Raw genomic sequence first — 24,823 nt, forward strand, 5'->3', positions numbered from 1 at the left:
ACTCAAGAAAATTGTAAATGTGGCAATAATAATCCTGATGCTCAACATTTAATTCTAGAATGTCCAATCTATTCAGATCAACAAATCATACTCTACAAAGGTTTTCAACGTTTAAAAATTCCATTTCCAATATCACTATCATCCATTTTAACAGATTTATCCCCTTCATTAATATGGATGCTGTATGCATATTCTCGAAAATGTAGACTTGAAATATAAAGTGATTTTTAAGAAACAGCAAAATGGACAAAAAAAAGTGAATTATTTATAATAATTGTTATATATTTGTGATTCCGATTAATTTGTGAGACTAACTGCCAACTTTAGAAGAAAACATTAAAAGAAATAAAAAAAAACAATAACGATGTCCAAAGTCGACAAGATAATGCTGACAGGGACAAAAAAGAAGAAGAAGAAGAAGAAGAAGAAGCTCTGGGGGAGTGGTAGTGGCATAGACATACTACGGTAGTGGTTTTAGCAATTTGTAGGGCTGAACATGGCGTACTGTTGCGTGCCTTTGTGCAGTTCACATATGGGAAAACCAAATTACAAGGAGGTGTCATTTCACGAAATACCATCGAACAATGAACTTCGCAAAATGTGGCTAAGAGCTATATGCAGAGAAGGGAATACAAAGGAATCGGAATTGATTCCTTCTGGACGTTCCACGGTTTGTAGTTTGCATTTCACCAGTCAAGATTTTAGAAAAGACTGTAAAATAAGGAAACTCAAACCAAATTCTGTACCAACTATTTTCCATCGAGCAATCTATAAGGCGCCTCCGAAGAAGAAATTTAGAATAGTGTCGAAGTCTTTTAACAATGAATCCTCGTCAGAATTCTGTATGAAGAAAGGTAAGTACATACATAAATTTCAGTCTATAAAATATTCTTGGTAAATGTCTCTTATATCGGAGAGACATTTCTTATTTTTTACAGAAGAAACTACTTACGGAAATGAGTTTCTGTAGCATTTTGAAAGTTCGGGGAGGTATTTTCTCACCGTAGAATGCTGCACAACAAGAAGAAGAACAATTTTGATATAATAAACTTGCATTTTGTGCAAAGAGACAATATTATGCCGTTGTTTGCATTATGTACCTGCAGATGGCGCGAGCGTCGAAAGTCACGCCCTCTCGCCAGTGTTTCCGAACGTGCCCTTTCTTTACGAGAATTTTTTTATAATTTTTTAACTATGCTTACCTCAACTAACCTAACCTTGCCGGAAATGGTGTTTGGCGCTATCGTGAATTAGTTTTAGGGGCTATCCGTCAATGGTTTTTTGGGCTATCCGTCAATGGTATATGATGACATAATGAACACGAAAGTAGGTATTTTTCGGTTAAGAAGGTTGAGACACAGCATACCCACTCCAAATCGACAAAACACAAGCACGACGCGCGATTATCCACAGCTGTGTGCGCCATATTGTATGTTCCGCAAAGGAAGAAAGGACCTAAAAGAATTACTCGTAAAGTTATTTTCGTGTAAAAAGCATAATGGCAGCTTCAACTATGTTCCACATTAAACAATTGGTAAGTACGAACCATTTGAAACTGAAAATATCCAATAGAAATGTGTCTCCGATATAACAGACATTTACCATATTCTTGGCTACGGAAAGATAGAAAAGAAAAAAGAACTGATAAATCGGTAGTGAGACTTTTTTTGGAGCGTTTTTACAATACCAGACCCTTCTCCAATTTCGTTCATATTTCGCATACTCACTAATATAGGGCTCCTAATCACGAATCTGAAGTTAAAATTTGGTGCTGCAACTATTCTATGATATACCTATATTCCTGATGGTAAATTCCTGATATTACGACGACCCCAAAATTTAGTGGTAAGTGGGGCTACCTGTGCATTGTTCGAGGGGTTTAAGGCTAATTGCGACCAGGCACCATCAAAAAATGTCAGTTTCGTAGCACGTGAGCGACAAATTTTAACCACAGAATCGTGATCAAGTGTCATAAATTAGTGAGTATGCGAAATATGAACAAATGCACCTGTATTATTAATATTTACCCAACCAAACTGACTAAAAACCAAAGCAAAATTTACGGAAAAATGGACACTACTTCCTTCCTTCAAAAGACACCATCTTTCTCACATGAACAACTGACGAACTGAAGATCTCACTTATCACACAACACTTATCTTGTGTACTGAACGCAACGTAACGAATAACTGTTCTCGCTCATCGCACAACACTTTAGCAACCTCCTGAATGCAACATAACGAGTTTCGAAATTCACATGGGAAAACATGGCTTCTTCGTTGTTTTTGTATTGGCAATTACCGTGGTAATTCACAACTGTATTTTACAACTTCTACACGTTAATTTACAATTTCTACATGTGACCACCAAATCTTAACTGCAGATTCGTGATTAGGAGCCCTAAATTAGTCAGTATGCGAAATATGGACAAAATTGGAGAAGGTTCCGAAATTTACACATATTGGTACAAATCTACTGAAGGTTCAGTCAAAATTTCAAGGTGGTATCTCTGTGTCATATGAAAAGTGAATTCCTTTCAAGACCACGCGATGATTTAAGTTAACATATTTTACTTACCTAACCACATTATAAATACAGAAGCATACATACCAAGAAACTGCTTAGTGATACAGAAAGTCTTTGTTTGATAAAATGTATGATGCTTGCGTCATCTCCTCTTTAGTCTCCACATTTTCTGTGCTTACTGATATGAATGCATGAAACCTCTTGAGTCCCTGTTACAGCTACAGCTTCACCAAACCCTGTCTGTAAAGGTCTATCTTCTTCCAAATATTTGTCACATAAAATAAAGTTATTGATGGAATGTTCTCATTTCCCCACTCAAATAGCTTCATCTTTATCACCTTCTGCATTAACAAAGGATTGGGTATAAGTTTTTCTTATTTTCTTTATCTCTTCTCTGCAATACCTTTTCGAACTCTTCAGTTTCTTCTTACTCACTGGAGACTCACCAAGAGAAATCGGAGGCATTCAAGTAGCAGAACCTGGTACTAGTTTACTATCCATCGGACAGATGTCTTCATTTTTACAGAAGAAACTATTTACGGTAATAATTTCCTGTAGCATTATCTAACATCTCGAAGGTGTTTTGTGTGATGTGGGAATGTATGATAGCGGAAATTCATGTAATGTCTATTTCTTTCTTCGTTTTCTCGGTTCTCTAACACTGAACACACAATATGGCGATAGTGTACTGGTTGATCGTGCGATGTGGCAGTGTTTTGTCGATTTGGATTGTGAATGCAGTGTTTCAACCTTATTCATCAAAAAATACCTAATTTCATGGCCGGATTGGAAATTATGCTAATACCTCGTTAGCCCCACAAACCATTGAAGTTAGCCCCACAAGCCATTTCCGTAAGGTTAGTTTAGGTAAACATAGTTAAAAAAATCACATCAGCTTTGTTTACTGGTATTTATTGGGTTCCAAAGGTTGAAACACTGCATAATGAAAAAAAGACGAGCACGACGCGTGATTATCTAGGAAGGTTTACGCGCCATACTGTGTGATACACAAGCGAGACAACTCAAATAAAAAAGTACTCGTAATGTGAAAAATTGGCATTACTTTCATGAAAGAAACATGAATACACCTTAAAGAATGTTCCGCGAAGCAGATAGGTAAGTACAAATGTAAAAAAATTGACGAAACTGAGGAGTTACAGGTGTCGGATGCATAGTAAATTTTTACCCAAAACCCTATATCAACATCCATATATTCTCAATCTTGGTTACTTCAACTAGGACCAGCATTATCACCGGGGCCTGAAGGATTTTCTTTTTCTGGAACGACAGCCTGCTTTTCCTTCCCCAACTGCAGTCTACAGGAAGTGAAATTTTCATGTCTTCTTCAATTCCGTAACTTAAAGAAATCATCCAAGCTGCCACATTCCTCAGATCTTTACTACACCAGTGTTCCTGTTTCTTCAAAGGATTACAACAGTAAATTATACCACTTCTTGCTATCCATATCAAGATTTTTTTTAAAAAATGAAGACACTAATAAAGCAAGTTTCAAACAATCCACAGCACAGAAGTTAAGTGAGATGTACACATTCTGACACCTACACCACAACTGATCCAGTTGAACAAAGAAGCATAGGAGAGCAGGAATAAACAAGTCACTGCAGGAATGGACATGTCACAGCATTAAAATTCAAACAATTCACAGCACAGAAGTTAACTGAGATGTACACACACTGACAACTACACCACAACTGATCCAGTTGGACTTGAGCTTTAACGGTTGCTCGCTCCTCATGATACCAAAGAGGTAACAAACACCTTGAAATTTTGACTGAACCTTCAGTAGATGTGTACCAATATGTGTAACATTTTTGAAAATTTCGTTTATTTGGAAATTGTAAAATAACATTTTGAAAACACTTTCAAAATTTGATTTTTTGCAAAAAAAACCCAAAAAAAAACAAGTATGTTTTATATTAAATGAAAGCCCTCTTCATAAGCTTTAAAATGAGACCATGCCCAGCCCTGTAGTTGAAACAGGTCTCTTTGCAAATTGTATTTAAAGCTTCAGCGGTTTTGGGGCAATTTTTAAATTTCAATAACTCAAAGACCGGCAACATGAAAAATAAAGAAAAAAGTATTTTCTATATTTCAGATGATAAGAAACATGTATACCAAAATTTAGCCAAATCCATTACATCAAAGGTTTATGCACTGGTTAATTTGACATGGAATTACCTCCACTGCATCCTTCACCTCAGCATCAGAGTTGAACCTGTGACCATGCAGTGCCCGTTTCAGCTCACCAAAGATAACATAATAGCATGGGGTCATGTCTGGGATATATAGGGTGGGGCTAGAGTGTTTCCCACCTAAATCTGTGTAACAGGTCGTGGACAACATTGGCCAATGCAGACATGCATTATCATGCTACAACATCACCCCGAATGACAGCAAACCTGGTCTCTGATTTGACTCAGGTGCTTCAAAGTTTCTGTATACCGCATGCCAGTAATGATTGCACGTTTCTCACAAAATTCAATAAGCCGGGCACCCCTTGTGGTCGAAGGACAAAATGAGTTCCTTGACCACAGGAACCCTGCATAGCCTTGGATTTCCTTGGTGTTGGCGAGTGGGGGTGCTTCCACTGCTGACTTTGCCACTTGGTTTCCAGTTCATACAGATGGCACACAGATTCATCCCCCGTGACAGTTCAACAGAGGAAATCACTGCTTTTCTAGTTGCATTAGAGGAACATCCCTAGTGCCATTCCTATCAGGGCGGGCTCAGGTGAGCCCAGCCCAGTTTTCCCCACAAAAAAAAACAGGCAAAAAGTGTTTTTTCTTCAGAAAATGTTGTAAATTATTGCTTTAAATACTTGTGAGGTTCTATGATTGTCAAAAAAATTTGAAAACTTACAAAGAAAAGGCTTAGCAGAGCTTATAATACTAAATATAATGAATGTGGTACAAGTCATAGTGGGGTTTTCAGGCTATTTTCCTCCAATCATGGACCTTTAACAGAAATAAAAAGAATATATATATCCAAGAAACAAAAAGAAAAAGTATCACACATTTTTAGATAAAACGTTTGCATTGATTGGTACAGCATAGCTGAACAAAGCTTATAATTTTGAAATGTGGTAGCACTTTGGTTATCAGTCACTTCCTTATCAAAACCATAGTGGCACACTAATTTCAACTGTGATTTCAACTATTGAATTTAAAACTTGTGCATGAATTGTTGCTGTGTAAATTAAATATTATCTAACATTCTTTTAACAAGACTAACCTCATATGCTAATGAAATTATAGGTTATTATCAATGTGGATTTAAACGTAAGAGATCAACTACAGATCAAATTTTTCACATTAGACAGACACTTAAAAAAAAGTGGGAATATAATCAAAATGTCCATCAGCTATTCATTGATTTCAAAAAAGCATATGATTCGGTCAAAAGAGATAAATTATATAATATATTAGTAGAGTTTGGAATACCTAAGAAGCTTTTTGGTATGATAAAAGTATGCACCAGTGAAACAGAAAGTAAAATTCGTGTGGGTATTAATATGTCTGACAAATTTACAATTCATGATGGGTTAAAACAAGGAGATGCATTATCTCCATTGCTCTTTAATTTTGCTTTAGAATATGCTGTTAGGAAGGTAAAAGAAACTAAAGAAGGACTAAAATTAAATGGTGTGACTCAGTTGTTAGCATATGCAGATGATGTAGACTTATTAGGCGATGATATAAATACAATTAAGAACAATGCTAAAATATTTTGCGAAACTGCTAAAGAGATAGGTTTGGAAGTTAACAAAGAGAAAACTAAATATATGCTTACAGGTCGAAACCAAGTGTTAGGTAATCATCAAAATCTAATTATTGATAACAACTCGTTTGAACCAGTTTCCAAATTCAAATACTTAGGAGTAATATTAACAAATTAAAATGATATTAAAGAGGAAATAAAAAGTAGGCTTAATTCAGGAAATGCATGTTACTTCTCTCTTCATAAAATTTTGTCTTCTCGTTTAATATCTAAGAAACTAAAAGTTAAAATATACAAAACAGTAATTTTGCCTGTAGTATTATATGGGTGTGAAACTTGGTCCCTTATGTTAAAAGAGGAACATAAAATGAGAGTATTTGAAAATAAGATCCTTAGGAAAATCTTTGGACCTAAAAGGGATGAGGAGACAGGTGAGTGGAGAAGGTTACATAATTTAGAACTACATAACTTGTATTCATGTCCAGATATTATTAGAATAATTATATCAAGAAGACTTAGGTGGGCAGGCCATGTGGCACGAATGGGAGAGGAAAGAGGAGTTTACAGGATTCTTGTTGGGAAACCTGATGGTAAGAGACCTATAGGAAGGCCAAGACGAAGATGGAGGGACAACGTTGAGATGGACCTAAAGGAAATCTGCAGTGATGGAAAAGAGTATATAGATCTTGCTCAAGATAGGGACAGATGGAAGGCCTGTGTTGCTGCAGCCATGAACCTTAGGGTTTAAGAAGGCTAGAGAGTTACAGTTGGGAGCTGAGAAGACTGCCAGCGCGGGGTGAGGTTCGGGGGTGAACGGGGAGGAAGTGTGGGGAGGGAAGCTTCGACTTGGTGTTCAATTTTTCAGTGTTGCCAGACATGCAGAAGTCCCTGTAGGAAAGGGTGAGAATCTGATAATGGAATCGGGACTTACAGTGTGAGGTGCAGTCTGGCGTTCGGAACCATTCGTGAACCTCCACGGATGATGTCAGCCACGGGACATCTCAAGGACCAGCAACGGCATAGGAATTCACACTTCTTCCGTGTTTTCGGAAATAAATTTGTTTTAAAAATCGAATGAATGTTCTGGCGTGTGTGTATAAGTAAATGTATATGTATAGAGCAGACTATATCTAGTAAACTGGGTCGCTGAAGGTTAACTATCAATAGAATTAACATGCAACGAAAAGCGGGAAAGCCGGCTCGGGGGTTGAGCAAAGGTTTATTCAGGATTTTTTTTATTTGAGGGGTGTAAGTTTGTGTTTATGTGTGTGAAAAGGTATACTTAGAGCCAAAATGACCATAAATTTGTCCTTTTATAAAAATTGTGTGGGGTGTTAGGACGTAGTTGGTGGATAAATCAATGGGGCCGAGACATTACAACTTCATGTTCCATAATCCGAAAGTTGCAGAAAAGCGATGCTACATACCAAAATGTAAATACAAACGAGGGAGAAAATGTACTACCCTGCATAAGTTAAAATTAATTGATCCATGTCCAGGAAAGAAGCATTAAGAAGATGCTAGGAAATACACAAAAAGCACGCACACACCCTTACTTTCTTAGTCACGTTGGAAGCAGATTGCTTTGATTTGTGAAGTTTTATTCCATTATAGTATTGCTTTCACATGTTACTATGTAATATGTTCCATTCATTTGCAATGCGTTTTCGTACCATGCCTTTTTTTATTTATGCCGCTGCCACCCTGAAAGGAAGATGAGCTGGCTGCACACGGCGACAACAGGCAGGCCAGTTTCGCATTCCTCAGCCTCGCAGTCTTCTCAGCTCCCAACTGTAGTTAGTTAGTAAATTAAATACGTGGTGGCGTTTGAATAACAAAGGTTATTGAAAAACTAAATCAAATAGAAGAAGAGAATACAATTTTAGAAAATGCCTGTCGGAATGACAAAAGAGGCAAAAAAAAGGCAAAAATGTTTGAAAAAGGGAGCGTAAGGTGAAATAGGCAAAAAAAGGCAACATAAAGTATTGTTCAGAATGTTAAGAACCTTTGGATCGGTGCACTTTTGTGTTCAGTTTTTGTCTACCAGCACCTGAAACAAATAGGCATTTTGCCTAAAATCCAGGCTCTAGTGATGATCAATTGATACACTAAATTTCTTGCATGTTTAAGGATTACATGGGAGAATTGAGTTCACTTTATTAAAATGTCGTTAATTATGGTATAATGATATCGGAACACTCTTCAAATGATTTTCTCATTTCTCATCATAATGGGTTGCTTACCTATTCGATATAATGCTATTTATGTCTGGTTAGGAGTTCTATTCCCATGTAAGTCGTGCACCTTCATGATCTTCCACAATTTCAGTTTTTTTTTTTTTAAAAGGTTGTAGGATACTCAAGTAAATTCAGTGTACATGTATACTTTCATACATGTTTCATACACTTTGTTCATAAATGACATTTCAAACCTTTGAATAGACTATTGTTTCGAGCTTTGTGTATGAAACTTACAAGAGCATTATGTACTTGCACTATAATTTGTCAATATTATCAAAATATGATGTATGAGTTAGGGTGGATGGGCAGACAGGGATAAACCTTCTATTTAGTGGCCATAATAACAGCTGCAAATTTAGAATCATTTAGGTAAAATGAAAATTTGTTTCAAGATGGTGGATGAAAAACTGATATTGCCAATGTTGCAGCCTCTATACTATGCTCTACATTGTTTGTTTGTTTTTTCATTCGAAACTGTCTAGAATGCAATATTTCATTGGTCCGCAATTTTGCAGTAAAGCTTTTAAAATAATATTTCATGGATTAGGAGTTGCAATTTATACAATTGCAACATATCTTCATGGATTGGTCTCACATTTGAGAAAAAATTGTCACCATGTTTAAGGATAGCAGATAACAGACCGGTTTAACAAGTCATATTTGACTAGGTTACATTTTCGTAGACTAAGAAATACAGGTCTCAGCAATGTTATGGCATCACTTGAGTTTTTAGTTTTTAATAAGAACTCTGTAACGTAGTATGTTTTAGAAAGGGTGGGATTAAGTCACCAATTTTTAGACCAGGATTACTGCAGCAAATTTAGAGGTTTTTAGCTGAAATTAACCGCAACTAGATACACCTCAGGAGTGATTTTGTTTTGCATTTAAATTTGTTCAAAGCATTTCAAGATTGTAGATGAAAAATGGATTTTTGATATGCTGAGGTAGATTCCAAATTCTGAGGTAGATTCCAAATTCTGATGGCACTTTCAAATACCTAAACTACATTTTTGAAGATTAACGAAGGAAACTCTCTTAAGAATTTTAGGGCATCATTTAAGCTATACTTTGATAATAAATGTTTTGAAATATAGTGCATTTGTAGGCAGCATTGGGACCAATTGGGGGTGTCAAATGTTTTGACTATAGGATTTGCGATTTTTATATCAGCCAGATATTTTGAAGGATATATAACGACAAAATCAGCCAGACAATTAAATCTGGCAAACTTGTAATTTGGCATGATTAATGCATGGAGGAGGTATTTATGCTTGCTTGAAACATCCAGAAAAATTATGGGAAAACAACTGTGACGAACTGTGAACAAACGGTATTGAAGCAGATTTAAAACATTGTGTACCATAGTATTTGTTGATTATTTAATAGTCTATGCTAGCTTGTAAGGAAATGAAATAAAGGAGGTAAAAAAAATGTGTTTATAGCTGTAGCATAATTCATTCCAACTTAGGCACAACACTGCATTCACAAAATAATTTGTTTCATAAACCGAAGTTCAGACTGGAATATTCACAAATAGTATTTACTTAAAATGTGCTGCATCTTAAAAAATAACATGCTTAAATTTGAGTATCGTTGCAGAAGGAAGAAAGTAACAAACTTTTTTTTTCTGGAAATAATGTTTCTGGCACTATTCAAGTTGATTCGTTATGTTACTTTGTAGTTTGTTAATGTGTTCATCATAACAAAATTCAAAATTCTGTTATCTTCATAAACGATGATGCATCCAAGTACACACACACATGCATATCTCTTGTTTGTTTGATTTGGTTTATTATAATAATACTTCTTTCCGCCAAATTTGACTAATCGCAAAGATGAGAATGAGTGATGATGATAAGATGAAATTCATGAAGGGACATACATATGGCCTTACCGATTGTGCAGTGGTAGCGTTATTGCCTTCTAAACAAGGGGTTCCAGGTTCGATACCCAATGGAGGTACATTAGTGGTTCGGATCCCACTTTAAACTGTAGGTCCAGTCCCGATTAGCCTTACTGTGCATAAAGTGGACTTAAAACACCAACTCAATCAATCAATGAAGGGACATACAAAGAATGCTCATGCCCAGGCTGGGATTCGAACCCATGACCCCCGGCATTGTAGGAATTTCTCTTGATAAAATAAAATGTAATTAGACCTCACTTACAATAAGGTGCCAAATGGTGCCTCCCCGATGGTGCACTGGTAGTATTGTTGCCTTGTAATCAAGGGGTCCCAGGTTCGATACCTGGTGGAGGCACATAGTGGTTTGGATTCCACTTTAAACTGGAGGTCCAGTCCCAATTATCCTTACTGTGCACAAAGTGGACTTAAAACACCAACTCGAACTGATTAGCCTTAATGTGCATAAAGTGGAGTTAAAACACTAAATCAACATTGAAATCAATAAGGTTCCACTGTGGAGTACAGTTGTTGACTGCCGGGAAAAAAAGCACTGGTTATAACATATTTTTACCCCCCCCCCACCCACAGTAGTCTGGTTGTTAGATGCACCAAAGTATGTCCCTCATCAGGGAATGCAATCCTGAAAATTGATCACAAATCAACTCTCTCTCTCTCTCTCTGCTCTCCTTGGCTGTTACAGCCCCTAAAGGGCCTTGGCCTCTCTCACAATGATAGCCCATTCTCTTCTGTCTTCTGCTCGACGTCTCCACCATCTTACTCCCATCCTCCTAAGGTCCTCCTCAACATCCTCTAACCATCTTTTCCTTGGCCTTCCTCTTAATCTTCTCCCTCCTGGTGTCCCTTTATAGACCTTTTTAACTGCTCTGTCTTCAGGCATTCTTTCCACATGTCCTAGCCACCTCAGTCTCATGCTTCTTATTTCGGAAACTATATCTGGTTTTTTGTAGAGTGCTCTAATTTCATTGTTTCTCCTTATTCGCCACTGTCCATTCTCATTTACTGGCCCGTATATTTTCCTCAGTATCCTTCTTTCCCATCTGCGCAAAAGTTCTTCATCTGCTTGCACCAAAGTCCATGTCTCTGCTCCATATGTCACCACTGGCTTTACCACTACATGATATACTTTTATTTCAAATTTCTACTCAGGCTGCGAGATTTTAAAACTCTTTAACAGTGAGAAATAACTTCGATTACCAGCTGCAATTCTTGCTTTTATTTCCTCCTTAATATTATTATCATCCATGGTAACTAATGTTCCAAGATATTTAAAACTTTTGCATTTTTCATAAGTGCCTCCACTAAGTTGTATATGTTGGCCTTCCCTGAATTCCATATTTCGCGCTGAGAACATGTATTTAGTCTTGGTTTCATTTATTTGGAGCCCCATCTCACTAGCCGTGTTCTCCAATCTTTCCAGTCCTTCCTTCAGTTCTTGCAATCTTCGTGTCATCACCTAATGCTAGATTTGGCTCACTCTGTTGAAGAGAGTCCCTCCTGGGTTTCTCCCTTGACCCACTCTTCTCATGATCTTTTTCTAAAGCTATATTGAACAATTTCATAGATAGCACATCTCCTTGTCTCAAACCTTGGTTCATTTCAAATTGCCTTGTGAGCTCTCCTTCAATCTTCACCTTGCATTTAGTACCCCTAAGCGTCATTCTGGTTAATCTTATTAGCTTGCTTGGGATCCCTAGCTCCTTCATTGCCTCATACAATTTTCCTCATATGATACTGCCATATGCTTGCTTAAAGTCTATAAATAACTGATGAATATTAATGTTATATTCATAACATTTCTCCATTATCTGCCTAACCATGGAGATTTGATCCGTATTGGATCTGTTTGGTCTAAAACCACACTGATAATCCCCTATTATTCCTTCAGTGAGTGGTGACAATCTTCCCGCTAGGATCTTTGCAAACATTTACGCTCAGTAGGGCTATACCTCTATAGTTCTCACAGCAGGTTTTATCGTTCTTTTTATGTATAGGGCAGATTAATGCCATACTCCATTGATCGGGCATCTGTTCATGTTCCCACATATCAGATAACAATTTGTGTATATACGAGGTGTACACCAAAAGTACGTGCCGTTTCGTTCTAATTTTCAAGAAAAATGAAATACAATGAAATGACCTGTGTTTATTTTTCAACAAACTCTCCCTCTTTATTGATACATAGTTGCCATCGCTCAGTCCATTTTGTGTAGCATGTGGCATAGTCATATTTGGAGGTATGTTTTAGATACTGGAAAACAGCACTTCCCAGGGATGATCTATTGGCAAAATGGCGTCCACGAAGAGAATTCTTGAGGTTTGGGAACAACCAGAAGTCACTCGGGGCTAAATCTGGCGAGTATGGTGGATGGGGCTAAATCTGGCGAGTATGGTGGATGTGTCAGAAGTTCAATACCGTGGTCAGCCAAGAATGAGGTCACAACATTAGCACGATGTGGCGGTGCATTGTCCATGTGGAGAATGAAGTTGCCATTAGCCATTTGTGGTCGTTTCATAGTCAATTTCGGCAAAAATTCTGTAGCCCCAGGGTATCACAAATCTCCTGCATGGTGACACGCCTATCTTCCATGATAAAATGTTCAACACGGTCAATGTTAGCATCAGTTGATGCTGTTTTCAGACGTCCAGACCTCTGCTCGTCTTTCACACTCGTTCGTCCATCTTTGAACTCACGCACCCACTTCCTAACAGTGTTTTCTGCAAGAGCACTATCACCACACGCGGCCTCCAGTTGGCGATGAATATCGGCTGCACAACGTCCAGCTGCGATAAGGAATTTCACAATTACCCGTTGCTCTTCAAGTGGAAATTCCATTTCCCCAGGCAGTATCAGAAACACGTCTTACTCCTTCAGGCACTGTCACTCAACTACTGCCACCTAGCACACAAAAATGACACTGCTTGAAGACGAAGGATGGAAGTCTCCGATGCCATAGTTATTTCCCTGAAAAGAGAAGAAATGTTGACTTCAGAACAAAACGGCACGTACTTTTGGTGTGCACCACGTACTTTATTAGTTGGTTTCCTCAGTTTTTAAACATTTCAGCAGTGATATTGTCAATCCCTAGGGCTTTGTTATTCTTAAGAGACTTAATAGCTGTTCTAACTTCTTCGTGTGTTGGAGATGCTCCGCTTTCATCATCATAGTCCTCCTCTGGGTACTCCTGTCCATCACTAAATTCTAGATCTTGAAACCCATCTTCCACATTAAATAGTTTACTGAAGTATTCTGCCCATCTCTCTAAGATCTCACTTTTTTTCCCTATTAGGTTTCCTACTTGGTCTTTAAAGAAAGCTGTCTTTGGTTGGAAGCCTTTCCTTTTATCCTTCACTATCATATACATTTTCCTTACTTGCTGATTACTATTATATTCTTCAAGTTCCTCAATCCACTTTTTCTCAAAGTACTGTGCGGGTGGGGGGGGGGGGGGTTTGCGTACTTTGTTGAGGCTGAGAGCTATGCCAGTGGTAGATTTTCTACCAGCAGGGTCTGGACAGGTCTCAGAAGAGAAGCCAGACTAAGGTGTTCTGAAATGTCCCATCTTACCAATTGTATCCTATCCCAATCTTCCTACCTAGTCCCAAACAACAGTAAAGAGTAGGAACCAGGATTAATCATCTAGGGATGCTGATGGGGCACGGAAAGAAATTTAGGGGGTGCGATGCTGAAAATGTATTATAAAAAACATGAAACACTCACGCAACCTTTTAAAACTGGGGGAGGGGGGCAAGGACAGTTTATTTTCCCTTGGTAGATAAGGTGTGGGGGGAAATTAGCAAAAAGCGGGTGGCAACTGCTCCCCTAATAGCACCCTCTGAATAACATAAATTACTGACTGAAATTAAATTATTTGTGTGAAATATAAAACTTTACATTCACATTCATTATCCATGGGGGCCTCCCCGATGGCACAGTGGTAGCATCGTCGCCTTGTAATCAAGGGGTCCCGGGTTCGATTCCCGGTGGAGGCACACAGTGGTTCGGATCCCACTTTAAACTGTAGGTCCAGTCCCGATTAGCCTTACTGTGCATAAAGTGGACTTTAAACAACAAATCAATCCAATCAATCATTATAAATGGAGGCTGTGCCCCCTTGCCTTCACCCTGGACATCCATGATGATATGTATTAAGTCTTATACTCGAAGAAAGTGGTCATAGAGTGTAAACATTCAGATATACATTGCAATATAATGGAACTATGTAGTGAAATACAAAATTAAATTAGGGCCTTCCTGATGGTGCAGTGGTAGTGTCGTCGGCTTGTAATCAAAGGGTCCCAGGTTCGATATTACTAATAAAGCAATAACTTATATGTAAGTTATCCCCAAATGAAAAGGAGACTACGCTTATATCTAAAGAATATTATATTACAGAATATTTGCATTACATAATATGTGAAGTACAGTTAATGTGTAACATGATACCTACACATAATTGCCATTGAAATTGATGCACTGATTCCAGTGCATAGGAAGGGAGTGGATGGCTTCAGTGTAGAAACTCCTGGGTTGCTTACGAATCCAGTTTTCCACGGTGTTCTGCACTTCCTTGTCATAGGTGAATACGAGGGTCACTATTTATATTTTGAGCCTAACAATGAAAAAACAGGAATTTGGCATTGAAAACTGCTTTATTGTTTTTCGAAGTATTCTCCTTTATGGTCAATACACTTTTGCATTCGTTCGAACCATTGTCAAAGCAGTTTTTCCAATCTTCTTGAGACACCTCCATAATATGGTTTTTGAACGCATCAACGGCGTCTTCCGCCGACGAAAATCGTTGTCCACGCAATTTATTCTTGACATTCGGGAACAAGAAGAAATCATTGGGTGCCAAATGAGGACTGTACGGCGGATGACACATCAATTCGATTTTTTGACTGTTCATAAAGTCGGTTGTTAGACGAGATGTGTGACAGCTGGCATTGTCTTGATGAAGAATGATCTGACAGCGTTTTTTTTTTTTCCGTATTTGAAGACCTCTGGCAAACACATTGTTGTGTACCATTCAGAGTTGACCATTCTACGTTCCTCTAAAGGCACAGTTGTCACATGACCAGTTTTCCCGAAAATCTATAATAAAAACAAAATGACTAAAATTGTTAAAATTAATTTTCCATTTTTGGAACGTTTTTGTCTGTGAATACACTTTTTTTATCAAACAAAGCAAAAACAGGCGACCATTTGTTTCGATGTGCTTCGAGCGCGAACAACTTTTGTTGGATTCGGTTTATCTTGAAACACCCATACAGTCGACTGCTGTTTACGTTCTGGCTCATATGCATATATCCATGATTCGTCACCTGTTACAATCTTATATACGTCTTTTGAAGCACCTCGATTGTATTTATTGAGCATTTGTTTGCACCAATTGACGCGAGCGTCTTTTTGAGTTTTTGTTAAATTGTGTGGGATCCAACGAGAACATACCTTTCTCACAGCTAAATGATCATGTAATATTTTATATATGCTGGTGGAACTAATGCCCATGGTTGCCTCAATCTCACAGTATGTCACATAACGATCTTGCAGTATTAGGTTTTGCACAGCATCAATGTTTTCTTGAACAACAACTGATTTTGGACAACCTTCGCGAATCTCGTCGGTGAGAGAATGGCGGCCACGATTAAATTCGTTATACCAGCGTTTCACAGTGGCAAAGGATGGGGCTTCATCGCCAAATGTGGAAGTAAGTTGATCGATGCACTCTTGTCTTGATAATCCATGTCGAAAATCGTAAAAAATCATCGCACGAAAATGTTCACAAGTTAATTCCATTTTATTGTTGTCGCGCAATCTCCAAGGCAACATAAAGAACACAAATGAAGCTATTGACAAAACATTTGAAGTATGTTATGGTCAATAATGCCAGACGATTCCGTGCAAACGTCAAATGAGGCCTAACTTCAATCAGTGTTGCCAAGGCTCAAAATATAAATAGTGGCCCTCGTAGTTGTTTGCCTTTCAGTGATTGTTTTAAGGGGCTGAAGATATGGGAGTCGCATGCGGAAATATCGGGGCTGTATGGAGGATGTGTGAGGACTGTCCATTGAAATGTTCTCAGCAGGTAGAGGGTCTTCGTGGCCACATGTGGCCTAGCATTGTCCTGGAGAAGCACTATCCTTTCAGACAGCTTACCTCTGCACTTGTTTTTGATGGCCTCCTCTTTGATGGTCAACAACATGTTGCAGTACTGTTCAGAGTTCACTGTTTCATCCCGTTCCAGCCAGTCGATGAGTAGAGGTCCTTCATCGTCGAAAAAGAAACTGAAGCATGCTTGTCTTCTGCGCTAAGAAATTGGATTACAGGGGTCTGCACTGATCTGGAGGAATCCATAATGCACTCGTCCATGCAAAACAATTCTCGCCAAATGAGGAAACAGCAGGTGAAGCCGTTCGCTACACCTGCAAACTGGGACAAACACGGTGCCATCTATCGGCAAACATATTTACCTTCTTCGATTAGATACAACACTGCTACAGCAAAGGTCTCCTTTTCATTTGGGCATACCTTTTATAAGTATAAAGACAAGTCATTCGGATTCCATTTTAAACTGTAGGTCCTGTCCCGATTAGCCTTAATGTGCATAAAGTGGGCTTAAAACACCAAATCAATCAATCAACAAAATGAAATTAACCTTGCCTTTAAAAGCACAATTTTTTAACCTTTTCAATGTAATCAATGGAGGTACAAAATACATAGTACATTGTACCTTCCGTCTGCCGCTTCAGACAAATCGCAACTTAGTTTTTGTTAAAAGTCTTTCTGCTGCACTATCCACAACAATAAACTAAACTTTCTTCATGAATGTTGGGCCTCAGGCAATTCAAAATCATCATTGCTTTCACAGAGTTTCTTGATGTTTTCAGTTACATTAAATTTTAAAGATGGGATGTTTTTATGTATAATTCATTTACAGGCTTCTCCCCTTCTCCATATATGCAAGGTTCGAGTACGTAACATTCTAGATTGCCTTTTGTTCTATTACAAGAAATGCACTTTTAAGGACTTTCTGTTAGTGCACTATTTGTCATAGAGCTAACCTGCTGCCGCAGTTTTTCACACAGAAGTCGCTATGCAGTCTCCTCTAAGTGCTGTAAGTTTAACTTGTGTTACAAGCACACTATTTATCATAGCGCTAACACTCTCCCGCAGTTTTATTATGCACTCATAAGCAAAACTAGCAACTCAGCCCTCTCCAAATGTATGCTGAACCCTCCCCGTCTAAGTGGCACCAGGTATTTATATCCAAGACATCTGGCCATCCCCCACCCACTGAGCAAAGGCCCTTTTGTGAAAACCTTTGAGGAAAAACTAACCTTAGAATTCCCAGCTACAGAGCAAGAAGCAACCTTGGCCAGATCATTTACAAACATCAAAATTTTATACACAAGTTTTTCAATTTAACAGCTTTGTGTGTTACCACACAGCAATGTGTATTAGTATTGTATGCATGCACTTAAGGTTATTGTTTACTTCATTTCAGGCATATATCCAAATTATCCATGCAGAACACTCGGACAAGTGAAAAAAAATGTCGAACCTTCACAAAATATCCCTGAGCGAAGATCCAACAGAAGAATGGTAAAGCAGAAAGATCTGCTGAAAAGAGGAAAGACAGAAGCACAAGCAAAGTAAGTAAATATATAATGATATAATTTTAAAAATTAGTCATAAGAATACAGCAAAGGTGGAGTAACTTTATTAAAGTAATATTAAGATGCAGAAATATACACATGTAAGCATCTGCAGAGCTTTTACAAGGAGGGACAACAACAGTACTTCTGCCCTTTCAACACTGTTTAAATGTGAAATTCTACTGTTCTTGTGACTGCTTTTGTAATTGCCTGTGTCGTATGTCAAGTGACAGTCTCACACTCACCTTTGGTGTGAATAGTCCAAGGTTCGATTCCCTGTGCATCCCCAAAATTTTAGCATCTTGAGTAGAGTGACAAGAAAGGAAGTAACAGAGTCTTGTCTAGAAAGCCAGGAAAATAGTGCTAATCACGGAGACTCAATGTGTTGACCATGCAATACCCAATGAAAGGCCATTTGACAGACCCTAACACTTAATGGGCTGTTGCCCTACAGAATATTTGGTTTAGTTTGTAATAATTACAGCATGCTTTGATTCAAATGAAATTATGTACTTTGTGTGTGTGTAGGTCGACAATTGTTTTTGAGGGAGCTGACAGAGGACAAGCGACATGGAGATTTCACACCACAGTAGCAAGCTACAAGCTACACTGGTCCCTTCCGTCCGAAATAAAACATTTACCGCACATGTGCAAACAGACAGAGGAAACACCATATACTGTATTGAGAAAATGCCCCAGTCCGAGCAACACATGTCACTTCAGTCTGAAATCTCCCTTAATCTTAGGGACATTTCTGTCCAATTTTTAATTTTTGTCTGTTTTTTTTTTTTTTTTTTCAAATAACTTTCTTATTGATATATTTTTAAATTGGTGAGAATTTCTGATACTCATTCACAATAGTAGGAGAATCTGAATTTTTGTATTGCAATTCAATATTAGTGCATCATTACTATTTTTTCGATATATTTAATATTATCTACATAACAGTACATTTATTATAACTAGACCTCACATTTTCAGATTCTAAAGAGTGTGTTTTTAGGTTCCTAAAATAAGCTCTAGATAGGAGGGAGATTATATTGAGTACAAAGGTCAGTAAAGATACTCTGTCGATTTCCCTCCCTCCAAGTCCATGATGTTTTTTCAAAGCTCTAAACAAAGCAAAATATCTGGCACCACTGTTACCTGCACAGTCCAAAGTCTAAACTTCTGATCCAGGTGGTCTTGCTCACTTTTCCATCAGTTCAGCGCTTGTGAAGTACAGTCAGCATTCAAATTTGCATCGCTGACTATGTTTCTGTTGAAAGATCATTTTCAGCATATAAGATGATCTTCACAGAGAAAAAACTGAGTTTGACTGTGGATAACGTGAAAAATATTGTTACGTATTCAGGGTGGCCACTCTAAGACTCATGTTAAAATTCAAGTATAATTCCTGGTTTTCAAGGCAAACTTCCCAAACTTCCAGGATACAGGCAGATGTTTTCTCTATTTCAACCTTATGTATTACTTCCTCTCACCACCCACACACACAAATATGTATATTAAGAATATAAAGGGTCTGTGTCCAAAAATTCTAATTCAATTAAACTGTATATACATTTAAAATACTTAATTTAAGGTGTAGAGTTTACATTTTTCATACTCTGACTCGAAATACATCTACAACACAAGTCACAAATGTTACAGAATATAGTAATCTACAAAAAAATATTGATTGTATAAGAATTTCAAATTCAAATTTAACTTCAAGATATTTTATCTTGTAATAATCTTCCACATAGATTGTTCTGCAAAGGACCCTAAGAAAGTAAACCGATGATTGAGAGAATTCTGTTTTAATTTCCACGCAGCTTTCTTTTCCTTCCTCGATAAAAATGAACCTAACTGAAAAATGTGACTCAGAGCATTTATAAATATGTATAAATTTAATGGATTAATAAAAGTTAACAATTTTTCACGTCTGCGGAGAAAAAAATCATGCATAATTTCTGGTGAGTAGCCACCCTAGTGTTGTGCAGCAAATGATATATGCATAATTCAGTCTTCGTGTGAACAAGTAACTTTTGATAACAGCACAAGTATGGTATGATAATTTGTTTAGAAAATTAATATCTGGTGATTGTATATGCCTATTAAAATTTCTTAGGGTTCTCATTTTTTTTTAAAACAATTGTAGCTAAGCAATATTTTTCAGGAATTTTGAACCATTTTAAGTTTTTGAAACCTACAACAGGATATTTTGAGCCTAATTTAAGATTTTTAGAACATGTTTTAGGATTTTTAGAGCCTACTTTAGGAACCTAAAAGTTCACTAAAACATAAAAATCAGAGGTTTAGTAAAAACACTGCTGCATTAAGAGAACAGTAGGTTATAGCACTGTATTGCTTTTCATGCTTAATATATACAAAGGTCGGTCAAAAAGTAACTCACAATCCACTGTAGCTTGGGAATGGTAAGGACTAGGGAAATGCAATTTTGTAGGTAGAAGCATTGGTCCTTTGGAAATGTCACTCAATGTATGATCTGTGTGCTTCACTGCACTGCAGCCATCTTTGTTTCCATGACACGAATGCAAGTTTTTAAGACTCTTTAGGTTGGTCATTACCAGTGGCATCTCGTCCCTTGGGGCTTTCGGGGCTTAGCCCCTAAAGAAAAACAGACTATCACACAGTCTTTTAAAAGGCAATTTTTACCCACTTAAATTCATCGTCTGTTGCAATGGATACGACAGCACTCCTAGCAGCATTGATGTCAATTATAGTTTTCCGGGGCAAGTCGCAAAGGAAGGCGTGACCTACACCCACCTACGCTACAGTGAAGGTCACATGCTAGCAGAGAGAGGAGGGGAGAGTGCAATGGATTTGAGTGCTGATTCGGGGCTAGTTCCGTTGCGTCATGTTCGATCTCGCATGTTGTTCTGTAGTGTTTTGGTGGGTTTCATTCGCTATGTTTGAGTGAGTTTGGCAGGGTTAATGTTCGAACACAAATTGAGAAGGACATAGGCTGTCAATTACAAGACACAATGAATTTGTCCGGAAAAATAGACATATATTAAATAGAATTATCCATTGTTTAAAATTCTGTGGTCGACATGAACTTGCTCTATGAGGACATAATGAAAGAGAACAATCTTTAAACAGAGGCATCTTCCCAGATTTATTATCCCTTCATAGAAGAGGGAAAACTAAAGAGGGAACTTCGTGTTCTTTATTGTAGTGAAGAGTTGAAAAACATAAACTCTATCATTAGATTGCATTCATTTTTTATTTAAAATTATTTAGAGGATACCTTTTCAGAAACAGTAAAAATGACAAACATAGTTTTAATAACTCCAGTGGCAACATCTGAATCTGAACGATGTTTCAGCACATTGAAGCGTATTAAAACCTGCTTAAGAAATGCAATGGGACAAGACAGACCAAATGCCTTGGCACTTGCTTACAATAGAGATAGAATATATTTCAAACATAGAGGGCTTCAACGAAAAAGTAATAACAAAATTTGCTGAGCAGAAGAACGGGAGTCAACGTTCGTAGAAAGGTATGTTTCACAACAATACCTGTTTCTTTTGTAATCATGTGAATTGTCATTATATTTTAAATTCTTTAAATAAATAAGTCCAGTTTTGTAGTTTAGAAGAAGATAAATACCCATTTTTTTGTAATTCATGTAATTTGTCATTACATTTTAAATTCTTTCAAAAAAGTAAGTCCAGTTTTGTAGTCTAGAAGAAAAAAAATACCTATTTTTTGTAATTCATGTGAATTGTGATTATATTTTAAATTCTTTAAAAAATAAGCCCCGGCCAAATTTGAGGCCACGAGATGCCATTGGTCATTACACCACGTGTGATGGTCTTCTGCAAACTTTCTCTGGGGATTGTCCACAATGCTTTCATGTCATCATCACATGTGATGAAACCTGGCTGTTTCATTACGATCCGGAGAGCAAAAGGCAGTGTATGAAGTGGAGGCATTCAGATTACCGCGGCGAAAGAAGCTGCGACTTACCAAGTCACACAACAAATTGATGGTGACATTCTTTTTGGATCACAGTGGGGTGATTTGCATAGACTTTCTCGAACGTGGAACGACCATTAACAAAGAACATTATTGTTCAAACAAAGTGGCCAGAGTTACGCACAACAGACATCAAGTTGCATCACAATAACGCACAACCGCATGCTGCACTCATGACAGTTCAGAAGATTGGCCAACTGGGATGGACAGTGGTGCCACAACCCCCATATAGTCCTGACCTAGCACCATCAGATTTCTATCTGTTTGGACAACTGAAGGCTCATCTGCGTGGGAAACGGTTTGGAGATGACAACGAGCTCATTGCGTATGTGAAAAAGTGGTGTAAAGACCAACCCATAGAGTTTTACGAACATGCATTCGTGTCATGGAAACAAAGATGGCCGCAATGCAGTGAAGCACATGGATCATACATTGAGTGACATTTCCAAAGGACAGATGCTTCTACCTACAAAATTTCTATCATTTCCCTAGTCCTTACCATTCCCGAGCTACAGTGGATTGTGTGTTACTTTTTGACAGACCTTTGTATAATGTAGTATTCTGAATGATAAGTATGAATTCTTTTTGGGTATTACAGAAGAAAGGATAGGGAAGTCAGTGATGTAGAGAACTGCAATGGACATAGAGAATTCCATAGGAAACATGTTATATCTGGTGTTAAACGAAAAGCACACTTGTAAGTACAAATTATATTTTCCTTTCTTTTTTAATGAGTTGTGTATTGTATGTGTGATTTTATTCTAACAAGAAAGGGGTACAATATGTTGTAACTGGGATTAAATGAGTGTTTGATTTCATTTTTGGTGTCACTATTTTATCTGTGTTATCAGTGCCACCGCAATAAGATTTGTTGCCTTTGAAACACGTATGATGTTGACAGTGCTGAGTTTTTCAGTTTTTGTTGGCTCCTAATCTAAGATATAATTTTGTGAGCATGGAATATTGATTGAACATTATCCATTATCCAGCGCTTTTAATTATACTTATTCTAACACTACGTTTTGAGAGCACCACTTCTCACATCTTTAGGTGAAAAAATCTTTTGCCGATGGTGGAGATCAAACCTACGACACTTCTGTGATCTTACTAGTGTTGGGCAATGTATCGTCCAGGCGATCTCAACTAGATGATATATCATAACAATATTTTGGCAATATACAGGGTGTCTCATAAGTAATAGCGCAAACTGATACAGGTGAAGGTACACGATAATAGAAGCAAGAAAGCCTCAGTAAACATGGAACCGCAAACGAGCAATTTTCGAGATAATTGCGAATGTGTGGTTACAAGCTGCCACCGACCTCATTATTTGTAAACGTCATCCTAGTTGGTAAAATGCTAATAACGTGGTTAGCCATCACTGATTGCATTTTGTAAACACAGAGTGCTTTACTGCTTGCACGTTCCGAGGTTTGCTCTTTGTTTCCAAAACAGAACATTTCCGAGAGGTGGCGTTGTAATCAAACAGGATCGATGCAATCAGTACAGATAATTGTACCAATTCCAAAATGAGCCGGAGGTGTTCAAAAGCATTTTACCAACTAGGATGATGTTTACAAACAGTGAAGTCAGTGGCGACTTGTAATCACACATTTGAGATTATCTCAAACTGCTCGTTTGCGGACCCATGTTTACCTAGACTTTTTTGCTTCTATTATCGTGTACTTTCACCTGTGTCAGTTTGCGCTATTACTTTTGAGACACCTTGTATATCGTGTTGGCTATATATTGTCACAATATTTTTGCGATTGATATCGTGTCTGTGATATATTGTCATGTTATTTAGCAATATAGATCGTGTCTGCAATATATTGGAGATATATATATGTTGGCGATTGATATCGTGTCAGTGATATATCGTCATGTTATTTAGCAATATATATCGTGTCTGCAATATACTGGAAATGATGTATCGCTGATATCACGATACAGATAAAATATCGTATTGTCTGTGATGATATTTCTTGATATATTGTGATATCAATTTCTGATATCGTCCATCCCTAGATCTTACTACAAATCCCATGTGCTAGCCAATTACTCCACGGCAGGCCCTGAAATTCTGTACTAATTTTTGCTCCATTTGTGCCCCTATTTACAAATTTTGGCTCATTGCTATGGAGGCTGCATCTTTGATTTTCCTTAGTTTTCAAGTTGGTTCTTTGTGTAGGACTGTTACGTTGTTGCACAGGTTTCTTTGTGATTCATTCCATGCATATTGGCTATTTTTGACCTATCTGTTACACCTTTTGTGTGTGTGCGTAGCCTCTTCTGGTGGACATCCTGATTCTCCTATGTAAGGGAATTCGTTCACTATTAAAGTACTGTATATTTCTTGTACATGAAAAAATGAAACTACTATCGGATTAAAAATTATTGATACTAGAGTTTAGACTGCAATTAAAAATTAACCAGTTATGACAATACGTTAGAGGTGAGATAACTCTTACGCCCTGACGTCACGAAAGTCCCTAATACCAAATCACTACTTCCCAAAATGCATACTTAAAAAATTGCATGTTCCAAATGGCTTTCGTGTGTCATCCTCGTAACTATGAAAGCGCTGGTTGGAGAGATGCTGATGGGAAATTAATTACCAACTGAAATATCACCCGTTGCAATACTGTGATTGTAAAAGATGTTTACTACGATAATAAATCAAATTTTGATTACAAATGAATTTATCTTTATTAATTATACCTTTATTTCTCTTTAATGTAAAAATAGCAAG

The 24,823-nt window shown here is 37.5% G+C and overlaps 1 protein-coding gene across 1 annotated transcript in view; it reads left to right on the top strand.

Annotated features, from left to right (window-relative positions):
• The first annotated feature begins 470 nt into the window (after positions 1 to 470).
• The window catches only part of LOC145980217 (uncharacterized), a 125,900-nt gene continuing 101,547 nt past the window's right edge, over positions 471 to 24,823 (top strand). The window contains exons 1-3 of the mRNA XM_083113239.1: positions 471 to 854; positions 17,937 to 18,084; positions 22,670 to 22,768. Coding sequence (XP_082969365.1) covers positions 497 to 854; positions 17,937 to 18,084; positions 22,670 to 22,768 — 605 coding nt within the window. The 5' untranslated portion in view covers positions 471 to 496. The remainder of the gene's footprint in view (positions 855 to 17,936; positions 18,085 to 22,669; positions 22,769 to 24,823) is intronic.

This window comes from Lepisma saccharinum, chromosome 27 (genome assembly GCF_977018435.1).
Source record: "Lepisma saccharinum chromosome 27, izLepSacc3.1, whole genome shotgun sequence".
Classification (NCBI taxonomy): Eukaryota; Metazoa; Arthropoda; class Insecta; order Zygentoma; family Lepismatidae; genus Lepisma; species Lepisma saccharinum.